The sequence below is a fragment of the Erythrolamprus reginae genome, unplaced genomic scaffold, assembly GCF_031021105.1.
Source record: "Erythrolamprus reginae isolate rEryReg1 unplaced genomic scaffold, rEryReg1.hap1 H_39, whole genome shotgun sequence".
Taxonomy (NCBI): domain Eukaryota; kingdom Metazoa; phylum Chordata; class Lepidosauria; order Squamata; family Dipsadidae; genus Erythrolamprus; species Erythrolamprus reginae.
In genome coordinates, this window is record NW_027248494.1 from 21,403 (window position 1) to 39,647 (window position 18,245).

The 18,245-nt window shown below is 38.3% G+C and overlaps 1 protein-coding gene across 6 annotated transcripts in view; it reads right to left on the reverse strand.

Annotated features, from left to right (window-relative positions):
- Nucleotides 1–18,245, reverse strand: part of LOC139155651 (calcium-transporting ATPase type 2C member 1-like) — a 101,226-nt gene that overhangs the window by 17,013 nt on the left and 65,968 nt on the right. For 3 of the 6 annotated variants that reach the window (XM_070730866.1, XM_070730864.1, XM_070730865.1), the window contains 4 exons: nt 15,826–15,887; nt 3,730–3,838; nt 2,661–2,816; nt 2,203–2,472 (listed from right to left, as the gene is read on the reverse strand). In XM_070730866.1, the coding sequence (XP_070586967.1) occupies nt 2,347–2,472; nt 2,661–2,816; nt 3,730–3,838; nt 15,826–15,887 (453 nt within the window). In that variant the 3' untranslated portion in view covers nt 2,203–2,346. Of the gene's footprint in view, nt 1–2,202; nt 2,473–2,660; nt 2,817–3,729; nt 3,839–15,825; nt 15,888–18,245 lie in introns of those variants that run through there. The other 3 variants (XM_070730869.1, XM_070730867.1, XM_070730870.1) reach the window with 1 other exon arrangement.

Below are 18,245 nucleotides of genomic sequence, written 5' to 3' on the forward strand. Positions count from 1 at the left end.
CAAGGGGTCGGGGCCGCCACAGAGAAGGCTCTTCCCCTGGGTCCCACCAAACGACATTGTTTAGTTGACGGGACCCGGAGAAGGCCAACTCTGTGGGATCTAACTGGTCGCTGGGATTCGTGCGGCAGAAGGCGGTCCCGGAGATATTCTGGTCCAGTGCCATGAAGGGCTTTATAGGTCATAACCAACACTTTGAATTGTGACCGGAAACTGATCGGCAACCAATGCAGACTGCGGAGTGTTGGTGTGACATGGGCAAATTTAGGAAAGCCCATGATAGCTCTCGCAGCTGCATTCTGCACGATCGGAAGTTTCCGAACACTTTTCAAAGGTAGCCCCATGTAGAGAGCATTACAGTAGTCGAGCCTCAAGGTGATGAGGGCATGAGTGACTGTGAGCAGTGACTCCCGGTCCAAATAGGGCCGCAACTGGTGCACCAGGCGAACCTGGGCAAACGCCCCCCTCGCCACAGCTGAAAGATGTTTCTCTAATGTGAGCTGTGGATCGAGGAGGACGCCCAAGTTGTGAACCCTCTCTGAGGGGGTTAGTGACTCCCCCCCCCAGGGTGATGGACGGACAGATGGAATTGTCCTTGGGAGGCAAAACCCACAGCCACTCCGTCTTAGCCGGGTTGAGCTTGAGTCTGTTGACACCCATCCAGACCCCAACAGCCTCCAGGCACCGGCACATCACTTCCACTGCTTCACCGACTGGACAAGGGGTGGAGATGTAAAGCTGGGTATCATCTGCATACTGATGATACCTCACCCCATGCCCTTGGATGATCTCACCCAGCCGTTTCATGTAGATATTAAATAGTAGGGGAGAGAGGACCGACCCCTGAGGCACCCCACAAGGGAGTAACCTAGAGGTCGACCTCTGACCCCCCACTAACACTGACTGCGACCGACCAGAGAGGTAGGAAGAGAACCACTGAAGGACAGTTCCTCCCACTCCCAACCCCTCCAGCCGGCGCAGAAGGATACCATGGTCGATGGTATCGAAAGCCGCTGTGTTCTTCTAATATTAAAATTCTATTGTTTTCTAATATCATTCAATTCCTCACCCACAGGAGAACTGCAGCATTATAATATCCTCACCAGTCTGGTAACCCAAAACCATCTTTGCCATTTGATTCTTGCAAGTATTTGAGTCTTATTCTAGGTCTTTTATATTGCCAGATAAATTTATTCATTAATTTATTTAAATTTAGAAAATAGTCTTGGTTCAATTTAATCAGAATTGCCTGAAATAAAAACAAAATTTTAGGTAATATATTCATTTTAATTGCTGCAATTCTTCCCATAAAGGAGAGTTGCAGCCTTGCCCAATTGTCTAAGCCTGTTTTAAGTTTTGCATTTAGTATATCATAGTTAGCCTTTTTTTAGAGTTATGTTTCTGGCAATTAAATTTATTCCCAAATATTTTATCAATTTTGTAATTTGAATGTTTAATTTATTCATTAATTTCTTCTTCTGATCTTCTTGCATAGTGTTAAGAATCATTTTAGTTTTATCCTTATTTATTTTAAGTCCTGCCATTTCTCAACGAAGTCTAATTTTAATCCTCTTATGTTCCTTCATCTTTTTTATTCTTTGCTCATCAGAGTACCTTGAATTGATTCCATCCTTTCATCAAGCCTTCCAGCTCTATCATCTACTTTTCTGATGTCTTCTTTCATGTCGCCTATACTCCCTGTCATGATCTCATAGTTTCTGTCAATCAGCTCCTGCATCCTGAACATCATTTCTTGTAATGTTGTCGGTGATGTTTGTATATTAGAGGCTCAAACAACTTTGTCCCCCAAGACACTCTCAATATTAAGCTGGTTTGATGGAGTTGAGGGTGGGGCTGATGCAGGGTTTCCCACCCCATGATTTAGTTTGAATGGATGAGGTCAAAGTAGACATTTTGAAAGCATTCCAAATACTATCCCACTGTACCATACGCAGACTATTCAAGTTCTTATAATTTTAACTTCAGATCTTTGTTTAAATCCCACAGTCAAACCTTTTATTATTTATGCTGTCTTTATTTGATCTCTTTTCAAATCAACACTTTCTATATTTCCAAAAGTCCAAAAAAGCTATTTCTAATACTTATTACCATCTTCCTATTAAATCCAATTTAATTTAATATAAATTCATATTATTAAATGCAATTTAATTTATACAATTTATATTTAATAGAAATTATTTCTACCTAACCCACCAGAATTCAAAGGGTAATTATCAATCACAATTAAACATTCTATAGTCTGTAGATTATTTCTTGTATTCTATATAGATAGATATAAGTATTAATATGCTTTTTTTAAATAAATGTATGAATATATTTAATATAAAATCAATAATTTAGATATGTATTTATAACAGATACAACCCCGGAGACTCCGAAGACTGCTCCACACCGGCATGTCATCAAACTGGAAGTCCCATAAATATATACGTATTTCAATTGCCCCGATTCCATCTTAATTAAAATAAATATATTTGATAAAAAAGTTGTGAACAATTCATTTTTAATACTTTCAATAACTTACAGACAACTGAAAGTATTCATATTTTCTAGTAGACAAAGTAAAGAAACATTTAAAAATACATATTCTATCTCTGATTTATTTTTTTAGAATTGTTTTAATAACTTTTGAAGAAAACTACCTTGGCTTTTCCACATCGAACAAGTGTTCCCATAAAAGCAATATTGCTTCTTGATGTGAGATCTCCATTCATAGCAGCGGATTGGGGAGAAGTGCATTTAGAACATGGAGTTGTCTCACCTGTCAAACTCGATTCATCAATGGAGAGATCAATTGCCTTTGAGTGGAAACAGATAAAATTAAAAATATATATTATGCATTCTACTTTTTTTGAATGGTGGGGGCTGTATTCAAGAGTTTGAAACAACTGTTCTGTTAGGGCACAGGTCTTCAAACTTGGCGACTTTAAGACTTGTGGACTTCAACTCCCAGAATTCTCCAGCCAGCTATCCTGGCTGGAGAATTCTGGGAGTTGAAGTCCACAAGTCTTAAAGTCGCCAAGATTGAAGACCTCTGTGTTAGGGGATGGAGCATGTTAAGCGAAATTGAGATGTTAGAAAGTTCTTTCATTTGAAGTGCCCAATGTTGTACTTATATTAAATGCTCCAGGGTAACTTACTTTAGTTTCATTTCCTCTACTTTATATTATTAATAAATCATACCATAGAAACAACAGAAAAACACAAATTCTATCTTTGAAAGTTTTTGACTTTCACTTTTTCATTTACAAATACATAATAAATGCTATTAGGAAATTCACAATAAGTTATCTCTTTAAGTTGATTGAATAAAATTCAAAGAATCTAGCTGGACTTCTTAGATTGATAGTGAAATCTCTACAAATATTCTGCCTTGAAATATAAATTGTATCTTTTAAAAATAATCAACAATTAACTCATCTAAATACTCTAAATTAAAACCTTAGATAAGTATCATCACTGTTCCCCAACTATTTACAAGTATAATCACATTTGATATTTCTAGGGTCACTTAAAACCACTAGATGAAAATGGAATAGAAGTGGATTATCAACAATCACAAAAGGAGTATAAGTTGTTTCTACAATAGGATTACTTACACTTTTACTTGATAGAACATTATAGTATCCAGCTGTTAAAATTATGAGTGCACATTCTTAGAAATTTAAAGAGAAGTCAGTTCTATTATTAACTAAGTCATTGACTTCTTACCTCAAATAAGCGCAAATCTGCAGGAACTCTGTCTCCCACTGATAGGCAGACAGTATCTCCAGGAACTAAGTCTCTTGCAAGTGTATGTTCTACCCTTCCTTCTCGGACACTGGAGAGACATAAATAGATAAAAATCTAATATATGTGAAGAAATATATTATTTCTTCACATTTAGTTTAAGATAAATGAAACAGCTAAATAAGACCACAACATACATTATTCTGATCCTGTTGATATTCTAAAAAGCCCTAAAGGTATCTTGATCTACAGAACGAGAGGAGAAGTGGGAAGCATTTTAGATTAGGCCCCTACTAGTTTTCCAGTGAGTAGGAGGGGAAGAATACTTTCAATTGGCAAGATTTTGAAAATATAACTTTACAGTAAGAATAGTTACCTATGGCTTCTTCACTGGGTTACCTCTAAGGGCTAATAAGACTTGACTATTTTCCAAAGCTTTGAGTTAACATGTTTGGAACATGTCAGATACATTTGCATGTCTAGGTGTTGTTGACCAGATTTAGCATTTTGTTCTCGCCCCCCCCCCCTTTAAAAAAAACATTTCTACTTATATTGCATTTTCTACCTTGTTTAGTTTTATTTTTTTAATAATTAAATTTTATTATATAGACACTCAAAACATTACACGGGGCAAAACCCGAACTCAGAACAATCTACATACATACATACGTACGTACATTCATACATACATACATACATATATATACCGCTAGCTGATGAGGCCAAAATAAGGCCGAAATAGATCTATCCTAGTCTCCCTTAATTTTCAAATTCAGCAAAAAAACCCATGTAACACATATAGATAGAATTGTCGGCTATCAATAAAATTAACTGACTTGGAAATGGCCCTGGGTTGGGCCAAGAGGCAAATAAGGAGCTGTGATGTTCCTTCAATACACCAGGGTGATTCGACACAAAAATATGTAACCCTTCCCTGGTGCAGAGCTGAAAGGATTGGATACTGTAGCCTAGAGGATAATTCTCTGCCTTACAAGGCAAAGGTTGCAGGTTCAAGTCCCAGTGGGTATGGCTAGCTGATGAGGGCAAAATAAGGCCAAAATAGATCTATCCTAGTCTCCCTTAATTTTCAAATTCAGCAAAAAAACCATGTAACATATATATAAAGCGGGCGAGTGTGCAGCAAGTCTGTATAATGGTACTATGTACATTTTCTATTGCCTATTTTAAATAAAATTAATAATTATTGATTGAAAAGAAAAAAAGAAGAGTAATAATCTTAATTAGTATAAATATCAATTTTCCAAATTTCCATTATACATTATCACCAGGTAATTTTTCTTTATACTTTAATAACTTAATATGCTGTGATGATTTGGCCTTTTCTCTTGCCAGCAGTAGAATAAGTCCCAATAGTTATAAAATATAGATTCTTCTTTGTTTTTGAGTTCTAATGTTAGTTTGTCCGTCTGCATAGTATATGATTTTCTTCAAAATCTGCTCCTCCTATGGTGTTCCTTCATTTTTCCATATTTGTGCGTAAGCTATTCTGGCCGCAGTTGTTATATGGATGACTAAATATAGCTGGGCTTTATCCAGATGTTGGCAAAAGATTCCAAGGAAACACTCTGGAGTTTTTTCTAGTTTTATACCCAAAATTTCATCAAACCAATTTCCTATTTTTCCCCAATAGGTTTTGATCTTTTCACACTCCCACTATAAGTGATAGTACATACCATATTCTTTTTTACATTTCCAGCAATTAGAGGACTGTTTTTTGTCTATCTTGGCTAATTTGGCGGGTGTCATGTGTCACCTATACAACATTTTTTTCCCAGTTCTCTTTCTAAGTTGTGGCTAGTGTCAATTTATAGTTCCTGTCCCAGATTGATTGCCATTCCTCTGATTTTATCTCATTTAAAGTTTTGGTTCCATTTTTCTTTATTTACTTTTATTTTTGTTGTTTCTAATTTTGGGGTCAGTAGGTAGCAATAACATTTCTTAATTAATTTTTCAGATGTCCCTAATAGTATTTTGTCCAATATCTTTTCTTTTTCAATTCCTGGATCTTTCTTTACTTTGATATATCTTGTTTTGATCTGGAGGTAATTTTAAGCATTCTCTAATTCTATTCTTCTTTTTTATACAGTGATACCTCATCTTACAAACACCTCGTCATACAAACTTTTCGAGATACAAACCTGGGGTTTAAGATTTTTTTTGCCTCTTCTTACAAACTATTTTCACCTTACAAACCCACCACCATTGCTGGGATGCCCCGCCTCCGGACTTCCGTTGCCAGCGAAGCACCCATTTTTGCACTGCTGGGATTCCCCTGAGGCTCCCCTAAATGAAAACTTACGTGTTTTTATGATGCTACACAGAGGTCTGAAGGTGGGGTTTCGAGGACTTCGGTGTTTTTGCGATGCTGTGATTTCACTGATGCTCCCTTCGCTGGGAAACCCCACCTCCGGACATCCGTTGCCAGCGAAGTGCCCGTTTTTGCGATGCTGGGATTCCCCTGCTGGGATTCCCCTGCAGCATTGCAAAAACACAGAAGTCCGGAGGTGGGGTTTTCCATGGAGGGGAACCTCAGGGGAATCCCACCAGTGCAAAAACGGGCGCTTCGGCTGGCAAAAGGCGTGATTTTTGGGCTTGCACGCATTAATTGCTTTTCCATTGATTCCTATGGGAAACATTGTTTCATCTTTCATCTTTCACCTTAAGAACCTCGTCCCAGAACCAATTAAGTTTGTAAGACAAGGTATCACTGTATTTCCATTTTCTTTTACCATATTTTTGTATCTTATTATTTTACCCATTTTCCCTAAATTTGGGTGTAAAAACGCATCTAGTGGTGCGAACCAAATTGGAATCCCCCTATAAGTCTGTTTTCTAATTTTTAACCATACATTTAGGATTGAATTTCTAATCAGATGGTTTAGTAAAATATTTGTGTATTTTGGGTCTTTTGTCCCACAAATATGAATGCCATCCTGACTGGAGATTGTGGCCTTCTAAATCTAGCAATCTAGTGTTGTCTAATTGTATCCATTCCTTGACCCAAGCTAAGACTGATGCGTTATAATACTCCTTCCAGTTAGGTAGGCCCAATCCGCCATCTTCTTTAGTTTCAGATATTTTAGCCAAATTCTGGGTCTCTTGTTTTGCCATATGAATTTGTTAACGAGTCTATTTAAATTTGTAAAATAGTCTTGATTTAATTTAATGGGTATTGTTTGAAATAGAAAGAGAATTTTGGAGAAAATATTCATTTTAATCATAACAATCCTTCCCATAAATGAGAGTTGTAGCTTCCCCCATTTCCTTAAATCTTTTTTAATTTTTTAATTTAATTTGTCATAGTTGTCCTCTTTTAGATTTATGGAGTTGGCTATTAAATTGATCCCCAGATATTTTAATCTCTTTATTAATTGGATGTTTAATTTTGTAGTTAATCTTTCTTTTTGTTCCTCGTTCATATTTTTGACTATCATTTTAGTTTTATGTTTATTAATTTTTAATCCTGCCACCTTTCCAAATTCCTCTAAGGTATATAATAGTTTTAGGCCTGATTCTAGAGGTTCTTCAAGAATAAAAACAAGGTCATAGGCGAAGGCCTGTAGTTTATATGTTTCCTTTTTACTTTTCAGCCCCTTTATCTCTTTGTTATTTCTAACTATTCTAGTAAGAACTTCTAAAGTTAGAATAAAAAGAAGAGGTGAAAGAGGGAAGCCTTGTCTTGTTCCTTTTTTAATGCCAATTTTAGGTGTTACATCTCCATTTATTATAACATATGCGAATTGTTCAGTATAAATAGCTCTAATTGCTCCCAAAAATTTATGTCCAAAATCCATGAAATCTAATTGTTTGAGCATAAAGTCCCATAAAACGTTGTCGAATGCTTTTTGGGCATCTATGAAAATTAAAGCAATTTGTTTTTCACTGTGGCATTCATAATATTCTAAGGCATCGATAATAATTCTTAAATTTTGTCTTCTAGGTAAAAACCCATTTTGGTCCATATGTATAAAGTTGTTTAAGTATCCCTTGACTCTATTTGCCAGTAAGGAACTAATAATTTTGTAGTCAATATTCAGAAGTGAGATAGGTCTATAGTTAGCTATCAAAGTCTTTTTTGCCACTAGGGCCAAATTTGCATCTTTCCAAGATATAGGTATTTTACCTTCTTCTAACACTGTCTTGTAAACCTCCAGTAGCATCCTCCAACATTTCTTTATAAAATTCTATTGGGAGACAGTCTAGCCCTGAAGCTTTATTGTTTTTTTGCATCTTAATTGTTTTTCTTAATTCTGTTAATGAGATCTTTTTATTTAATAATTCTTTAGTTTCTTCCGGTACTTTTGGGAGATTGGCCAGTTTGAAGATAGTTTGGGTAATTTGCTCCTGTTCTTGCTTATCTCAATTAATGATATTTCCATATAGTTTGTTATAAAAGTTCCAAGCAATCTGTTTTTTCCCACCTAAATCATGACAAGGTTCTGCTTCAGTTTTAAGACAGTTAATCTTTTTTTTTCTTTCTGTTTATAAGCTGATTAGCCAATCATTTACTGGTTTATTTGAGTTTTCACAGTAATGTTATTTACTACTTTTAATTTGTTGAGCAAGGTTTTCCTTATCTATTAAATTTAATTTATGTTTTATTAAAAGCATCTGTTGTTTTATGTCTTCATTCTGTGGTTGCTTTTGTAACTCCTCTTCAGGTTTTTTATACTTTACTTCTAAATTTTCTTTCTTTTCCCTTTTCATTGTATAAAATAATATAATTATATATAGTAATCAATAATAAATAGTGAATATGTCAAGAGTAAATGTATCAATAGTAGTAAAGATAATCAAAATTAATCAGAAATAATCAAAAATCTTTTGATAATATAGTATGATCAAATCAATTATTAAATTATTAAATCAATTCATTAAATTCAAGAGCAGTCAAGATAAAGTCAACTAATTAACTTATCAGTCATTTAGTAATTACCTAATCAATTGCTTATTAAAGTTTCAATTCTTTCAGTTCTTACAGTTCATAGTCCAGATCAATAAATAATGGTAGATCACAGAAGATTACAGAGGGTAGAAAGAGTTCTAGAAGAATCTTTGTCTATTTAAACTTCCTTGTAGGAAGTCTCAGTTTTTCTCTATACAGTTTCAATCTTGCATGTCTTCTGTTGAGATATCCACAAATGTCCACAAATATCACAAATTCAAAAGAAAAAGTCAATCTAAAGTAAGTTAACCACTATTTACCATCCACTTGCTTCGTCAACAGGAAAATTTATTATCTTTTTTTTCTTTGAAAAACTGCCCGATCTTCTTAATGTTATTGCAAATTACTAGAAAGTTTTTTTAAAAAATCCTGTTGTTCTCAGTTTGCTTGCTGCTTCCAGAGGGGAAAAGATGGCAACTTCCTCCCTCCTCCCTCACAAATCTCTTTCAGCAAATAGACATGCCACAAGGGCTCTGTTTTCAAAGAACTCACCGCCACTCTCTATACCAGTAGCAATTAAAATCCCGGTGAGTATTCTTGTCAGATCTTGCTGTCACGATCGCCCCGCCAACTTAATGCTCATAAATCCTCCAGCTGAGAGCACATTCAGGCCGCCATTATGCTCTCCTCTCTTAGGCACTTGATCTTTCTGGGGAATTCCCTGGTCTGCCAATTGGGCTACCGTCCCAAAATCGGCTAACAGCACTCCCCTTTCTTCCGATCCCTTCTCATGGGATCTACGGCTTCTGGAAAGCTGATCGAACCTCTGAAAGTGTCAGTGTTTTGCGGAGCTCAGCTCCACACCGTCAACTCGGCCCCGCAGCTGGCTCCACCCCCCCTACTTTGTTTAGTTTTATGTAAACTACCCAGAGTCAGTCTGGGGTTATATAAGTGATGTGCCGGTGTGTGGAGGCTGTTAGGCTTTGGATGGGTGCCAACAGGCTCAAATTTAACCCCGACAAGACGGAGTGGCTATGAGTACTGCCTCCCAAGGACAATTCCATCTGTCCATCCATCACCCGGGGCAGGACTTTTGACCCCCTCAGAGAGGGTCCACAACTTGGGCATCCTCCTCGATCCACAACTGACCTTAGAACATCATTTTGGCTGTGGCGAGGGGGCGTTTGCACAGGTTCCGCTGGTGCACCAGTTGTGACCCTAACTAGATATGGAGTCTTTGCTCTTGGTCACTCATGCCCTTATCACCTTGAGGTTAGACTATTGCAATGCTCTCTACATGGGACTCCCTTTGAAAAGCATCTGGAAACTACAAATTGTGCAAAATGCAGCCGCGTGAGCAGTCATGGGCTTGCCCAGACACATGCATATCTCTCCAATACTCTGCGATCTGCACTGACTGCCAATTGGTTTCTGGACTCAATTCAAAGTGTTGGTTATGACTTATAAAGCTCTACATGGCATGGGACCCTCCAAGACCGCCTTCTGACACATGAATCCCAGTGACCCGTCATGTCCCACAGAGTCAGCCTTCTCCAGATTCATCAACTAGAAAATGTCATTTGGCGGGACCTAGGGGGAGAGCCTTCTCTGTGGGGCCCTGGCCCTCTGGAATCAGCTCTCCCCAGAGGAAAGCCAGGGGGCGGGGAGGAAAGCGGGTCTGCAATTGGCCCCTTTCTTTCTCGCCTTTAGGGAGAGGAACTGTTGCTGCTCTGCCATAGGGCAGCAACAGTTTCTATCCCTAAAGGTGGCAAAGAAAGGGGCCAATTGCAGGCCCACTTTCCTACCTGCCCACTGGCTTTCCTCTTCCTCCTTGCCATCACCAGACACTCAGCAGCAGAGTAGACAGGAGGTTCGGGAGCTTATTATATAGATCGGTAAAATCTTGTATGCTGCCGCGGGCCGGATAAATGGCCTCAGCGGGCCGTAGTTTGGGGACCGCTGGGCTAGATAGTATTGCTCAACAGCCCCAGGTCTGCTGGCAAAGCCAGATTTTCATGGCTTTCTGGAAGGCTAGGAGGATGGGCAGGGCCGCCATCAGGAATTTTGGGGCCCCATACAGCCTAAGTGTCTGCCCCCCTCCCGCCATTTTAAAACTACTTTTTTAAAGTTTTTAAGAAGATGTTAGATAATCATCTGAAAATAGCTGTAAATAAAACCCGATGTTCCCAGAATTAACTTTATTCATAAGATTATGATAGCAACAACTTGACCTTAGTTTTACTGGAACTATAGAATAATCATATAATAACCGCTGATGTTACAGGCCGTATAACTATATAAAGAAGGAACTGTGAGGATAACAGTTCAAAAGGGTCGGGGGTGGTGTTTGTTATGTTGTGTTGTTTTGTTGCTTGTCTTATAAAATGCAAATACAAAATTTAAACAAACAAATAAGTATATTGTAAAATGATCTTATTTTTTTAATGTTTACATAACTACTTTTTTTAAAAAAAAATCATCTGTCTGAAGTAGTGTAGGATTCCTGTCTAAGCAGGGGGTTAGACTAGAAGACCTCCAAGGTGCCTTCCCACTGTTATTCTATTCTAATTATCCAGGGGGTTGTGTAGTTATCAGTGGTATTAAAATAGGAGCTGTTAAAAAAAACCCAAATACAATTTCATATTGCTTCACATCTCAATATCCTTTTCGATCTAGTTTTTACGCCCATCTGTGAACGCAGGTCTGAACGAGCCCATGGTATCCAAGTTAATTTCAAAGTACACTGCTCAAAAAAAAGTGAAGGGAATACTTAAACAACACAATATAAACTCCAAGTTGTCAATCAGCGTTGCTTCCTAAGTGGACAGTTTGATTTCACAGAAGTTTGATTTACTTGGAGTTATATTGTGTTGTTTAAGTGTTTCCTTTATTTTTTTGAGCAGTGTAGATAGAGCAGGAGGTCTCCAATCTTGTCGACTTTAATACTTGCGGACTTCAACTCCTAGAGTTCCTCAGCCAGCGAAGCTGCCTGGGGAACTCTGGGAGTTGAAGTCCGCAAGTCTTAAAGTCGCCAAGGTTGGAGACCCTCTGATAATACAGGGATTCTATCGTTGTATAAGTCAGTGTTTCCCAACCTTTTTTGAGCCGCAGCACATTATTCATATTTTCAAAATCCTGGGGAACATTGAAAGGGGGGGGGGCGGGCTAAAGAAAAGTTTGGACAAAAAAACCCTCTCTCTTCTGCACTTTCGCTCTATTTCTCCCTCTTTCTCTCTTTTCCTTCCTTCCCTTCTTTCTCTCTATCCCTCTTTCTTTCTTTCTTTCTTCCTCTCTTTTTTGCTCTCTTTCTCTCTCCCTCCTTCCCTTCCTGTCTTTCTCTCTCCCTTGCTCTCTCTCTCTCTCTCTGTCTCCCTTGCTATCTCTTTCTTGCTTTTCTCTCTCTCTCTTTCACTGTCTTGCTATATGTCTCTTTCTTTCTCTTTGCCTCTCTTGCTATCTCTCTTTCTTTCTCTCTCTTTCTCTCTCTCTGTCTCTCTTTCTTTCTTTCTCTCTCTCTCTCTGCCTCTCTTGCTAAGTCTCTCTTTTTCTCTTGCTATGTCTCTTTCTTTTTCTCTCTCTCTGCCTCTCTTGCTATGTCTCTCTTTCTCTCTCTCTTTCTCTATCTCTCTTTCTCTGCCTCTCTTGCTTTCTTTCTTGCTCTCTCTCTCTCTCTGCCTCTCTTGCTAAGTCTCTCTTTTTCTCTTGCTATGTCTCTCTTTCTCTGCCTCTCTTGCTGTCTTTCTTTCTTGCTCTGTCTCTTTCTCTGCCTCTCTTGCTATGTCTCTCTTTCTCTCTCTCTCTCTGCCTCTCTTATATGTCTCTCTTTCTTTCTCTCTCTCTCTCAGCTGACTGCAAGCGGGAGCCCTGACGGCGGCAGCTGGACGTGCTGCTGGACACCGTATATGCCAGGCCCGCAGCGCCAGCATGTACGACGTCCAGCAGCACGTCCAACCGCCACGTCAGGGCTCCCACTTGCAGTCAGCTGAGAGAGAGAGAGAGAGCGCTCCCTCTAGCCGCCGCCTGGAGCTCTCTCTCGCCGCCGCCATCTCCCCGCGACTGCCTGCGGCCGCTGCAGCCACCCCCCCTCCTACTGCCAGTGCCCTCCCACCGGGCCACAAAGGACACTTGCCGCCGACGCCAGGAAAGTTCCAGCTGGGCGGGGCGCTGCCGGTACTTTCGTCCTGGGGCTCCCGCTCGCAGCTGTCCCCCGGCTTCTGCTCGATGCTGCGGTTTTCGGCGCTCTCCTGCTGGGCCCCAAAGAAGGAAGGCGGGAAAAAGGCGCGAAGAATGACGCTCTCCTTCTTCCTGCCTTCTTTCTTTGGGGCCCAGCAGGAGAGCGCCGAAAACTGCAGCATCGAGCAGGAGCGCACCGGTTGGGAAACGCTGGTATAAGTTACAACCGGGTTCTGAAGACCAGCCCCACACGACAACAAACCTCCCTTCTTTTGCTTTGGGAAGGCGCCTCGAGTTTCCCTCACGTCCATTCATCAGGGTTATTTTTCTTTTACCGAAGGGAAGCTCTGATTGACGGCGTTAATGTGGGGGCCCTCTAATCACCGGGCCCGGTACGGGGCTCCCTGTAGTACCCGTCTATTGGCGGCCCTGAGGATGGGGTTGGTACAGATCTCTGGGGGTAGCTTGTACCAGAGCTGGAGCCGCCACAGAGAAGGGCCTCCCACATGGCCCTGCCAGCCAATTCTGTCTAGATGATGGGACCTGGAGAAGGCCAATCCTGTGGGCCCTAGTCAGCCATCTCTATCATTCTGTTTCAATCTCCTGCTTGAGCAGGGGGGTCAGACCAGGTGGCCTCTGAGGTCTCCTCCACCTCTATCATTCTGTAACAGTCTCCTGCATGAGAAGGAGGTCAGACTATATGGCCTCTGAGATCCCTTCCACCTCTATCATTCTGTATCAGTCTCCTGCATGAGAAGGGGATCACTATATGGCCTCTGAGATCCCTTCCACCTCTATCATTCTGTAACAGTCTCCTGCGTGAGAAGGGGGTCAGACTAGAACTGGTGTGTGTGTGTGTGTGTGTGTGTGTGTGTATGAAAGAGCAAACTGTCCCATTCTTTCCTTCCCAAAGTAGCATTTTGTTAGGACCGTTCTGATTGGATGGTGGCCAAGTGTCCCATGTGGGCAAAAAGCTGTGGCTGAATGTGGATTTTTGTGACGAAAGGGCTGGGGTGAATAGCTAGGGGCCTTTTGGCGAGGGAGATAATGCAGCGGTCGATCAGCTGCTGCGGAAGAAAGAGCTTCATCTAACTGGTGGAGGCAAAAAGTCCCATCCCCTCCTAAGCCAGTTATAATCTTTGACTAGCCTTTGTATATACTTTGGGATAAAATTTGCTTGATTTGATATACTAAACATCTTCCCTTTTAGATGTTATTTGTTCCAGTCCAAGTAGAAATTGAGATTGAACTTCATCAATATGAACAGAAATAAAAATGCCAACTATTTTTTTCCTTTATTAAAATTCCTTTGAAATTTGCATCATGAATGTAGAATATTAAAAAGATAATTTGTTTTTAGCCCAATGATTTTTTCATATCTATATTTTGCCAAATATTTTAATGAACTCTATTGTATAGATTTAAAACTATGGTCAGGTGCCATCTTATGGAATCTCTATACAGATAATTGTTATAATGGACTTGATAAATTTGGAGCTGGAACAGAAGATGCAGGAGAATTTGAAGTGGGAGTAGAAGATGCAGGAGAACAAGATGGATTTGAAATATATAAAGATAAAATTATTGGATGTGGAAATAAAAATAATTTTAGAATTAAGAAAGAATTAAATGGGGGATATGTTATATATTTTTTGATGGTGTATCTTGCTCCACCACATGCTGAGGTGGAGCAAGAGAAATTTGGGGGTAAAACTATAGAAACTTCTGAAAAAGGTTTGATGAATAAAGATATTAATGCCCATGTTTTAAATGATGAGTATATTAAGATAAGCACTATTAAAAGAAGATGTGAGCAAGGATATCAGATTTTGCCAACCCAAAAATTAAAGAGAAGGAAATTTGCAAAGACGAGATCTTTAAAGGGGATTTTTTTATTTAAAGAAGAAAAGGGTGAGGAAGTGGAAGAAGAAGAAGAAGAAGAAGAAGAAGAAGAAGAAGAAGAAGAAGAAGAAGAAGAAGAAGAAAGCGATATAAAAAGATGGACGAGAAAGACATTAATCACAGAGAGGAGAAAGGGGTTTTGAAAAAGGTTGATTGAATTTAGAATATTTTATAATACTTTACAATAGTTTCTTTATTTTAGTAATTTTATTTTTATTTTTTAGTATTAATAGATTGATGAATTTTGATAAAATTTATAAATAAAATGAAATATATTGAGGTGATTTAAGTAGGTTTGATTAAGATAACTAAGGTTTGTTCAATTTGGGGATGAGGTACATAGATTTGAAGATTAAAAATATTTGTTCTTATTGTCTAGCTTTAATTTACCAAGAGGGGTCAGATGAAATATAATAATGGCATAATAATAAGTAATGAATTTATATGTTTGTATTTGTCTGTTTTTTATATTATCTAATTGATAAAATTAGGTATAATGGCTTCTAGTCTGTTTTGAAATTTGTACCAAGAGGAAAGAGGGCACTATGGCTTTGATATTAAGTTGATTAGATGCTAAAGATATTGATTTTTATTGTAGTTTAAGAAATATTAATGATGGACTTAATTAGAACTTAATGGAGTTTATCTGGATGATGAAATTAGAAAGAATGGGATAAGGGTGTGTGAATTAAATAGATGGGATTTAATTAATGCATAATTTGATTATATAAGATGTAGTAACTCAACAATATTTTATTGTAACAAAAAAGAAGGTATATTGTTTTCTGTATCTCATGATGTGGATTAAAAAAAAATACTTGGGAAAAAAAACCCCAAAGGGTCAGTTATCATCTGGTGGCATAATGACATAAGAACATAAAAACCACTTCTCATAATTTATTTTCAAAAAATATTTCATACTATTCTTCTCTGTAATCTTCAAATGGGATTACATTTTAAATTAAATTGAAATCATCAAAATAATTACTGCTAAACAGAAGCCAATTATAGATCACAGGTTCAGCCATTTTGCATAATATGATGTGCATTTTCAGACATGTCACATACATCTAAAACCAGAATAAGTTACTCTTTACCAATGACATCCTGGAGGTACAAGTTTACTCAATTCTTCAAGAGATTTTTCAGAACGATATTCCTGCAAATACAAAGCATAAAATTAAAGACCAGACTTTGGTATATACACAAAATTTGTGAATGTCTGTCCTTCCATAATTGGTATTTTCCATATATGCAAAATTATGTGCAAAATCTGGTATTTTCCACATATGCAAAATTATTAACTGATTTTCCCATCTAAAGGTCAGGATTAAATTTTCAGCACAAAATTTAATTGTTGTAGTACAGTAGTCCCTCGCTATACCGTGCTTCACCTACTGCGGCTTCACTTCATCGCGGGTTTCTGAGGAAGTCGATCGGCAGATTTAAACAGCCCGCCAAACTCGATCGGCAGGTTTTTTTAAAAAAAATAAAAAATCTAAAATTGTAAATACTGTACAGTATTTAAATACTGTATCTAAAATAAATACTGTGTGGGAAGGGTTCATAAACACTTAAAACAATGAAAACTTACCAAACAATTACAATATAAATACTTAAATAAGTACTATCAGTCGATAAATTCCCCATCGTGGATTTCACCTATCGCGGCCAGGTCTGGAACGTAACACCAGCGATAGGTGAGGGACTACTGTAGACCTTCCCAGGTCAGCCTAATCATCGGACAGCATGACTTTCTCATGGCAGCTGGCTGTCTTCTTTGGAGCAATGTGACTGGTTATAAAGTGAACTGCCCAGCTCATTCCATATAACTTACTCTGATTCCTCCACTCCAGAAAGCTCTTCCACAATTTGGGTAAAGGGGACAGTAAAATGCATCACTGAATTCTATTACCACTTCCAAAAGATCAGACATGATTCATTTTAATTACTTGACAAGAACTATGGGCAGTGTTAGCATTTCATGGCATAATCAAGAAATGACATCCACAAGTTTCATGTAGTACTAGTATCCTGTGTACTAGTATTCTTATACAGCGGATATTACTACAAACTGTATTACATGCTATTACAAAAGTGACATCTATTGATTATCAAGTGTTGATAAACATCATACTACATTTGATTCAACTATGAAAATAAAAATATGTTGCATTAAAAAACTGCTATAGGTGAATCTGGAAGAATTTCTCATGGGAAAAAGAGAATAACCCTAAGTTCTGAGGATTAGTCTCTCAATTCCCAAATATTCTCGTTGTTAAATTTTGTTATCCAATTTTGGGCTAGAATGAAACCTCTGAGAACCCAACCTATATTTTTCACTTTTAATTAGAATGTAATTTTTCAGTCCTGTTATAACTTTGAACGATCATTAAATGATATGAAACTCAAAAAATTAAAATATTGTTCAAAAGTTTATTTATTTCAATAGTGCAACTTAAAAGTGAAACTAATATATGAGACTCATTACATGCAAAGCAAGATAGTTCAAGCAAGATTTGTCATAGCATTAGCATTAACAATAACAGTTAGACTTATATACCGCTTCACAGTTTACAAAGTCAGCATATTGCCCCCAACAATCTGGGTCCTCATTTTACCCATTTCGGAAAGATGGAAGGCTGAGTCAATCTGAGTCATAATTGTGATGATTATGGAGTACAGTTTATGAAACCCCAAATCAACAATCTCAGAAAATTAGATTACGTGCAATCAAAAAACAAAGATTGTATATAGAACAATATCAGATCTCTGAAAAGCATGCATATGAACTCAGTACTTGGTTTGGGCCCCTTTTGTAGCAATTACTGCCTCAATGCAGCATGGTATGGAAGTTATCAGTTTGTGGTATTGCGGAAGTATTATGAAAGAACAGGATACTTCAGCTCTTCTGCATTGTTCAGTTTCTCTTGGCAATGCCCCATAGATTCTCTATGGAGTTCAGATTAGGCAAGTTTGCAGGCCAATCAAGCACAGTAATCCCATGGTCATTGAACCAGGTTTTTGTGCTTTTGACAGTGTGGGCAGGTGTCAAATCTGCTGGAAAATGAAGTCAGCATTCCCATAAAGCTTGTCTGTGGAAGGAAGCATGAAATGCTCCAAAATCTCCTGGTACATGGCTGCATTGACCCTGGACTTAATGAAGCACAGTGGACCAACACCATCAGATGACATGGCTCCCCAAATCAACACAGTGGAAATTTCACACTGGGCTTCAAGCATCTTGCCATGTTTGCCTATCCATTCTTCCTCCATACCCCGAGTCCTTGGTTTCCAAATGAGATGCAAAAGTTGCTCTTATCAGAAAAGAGGATTTTGGACCACTGACCAACAGACCAGGTGTGTTTTTCTTTAGCCTAGGTAAGATGCTTCTGATGATGTTAGCTGTTCAGGAATGGCTTAACAATAGGAATATGACATTTGAACTCCATGACCAGGATCTGTCTATATGTGGTAGCTCTTGATGCACTGACTCCAGCCTCAGTCCACTCCTTGT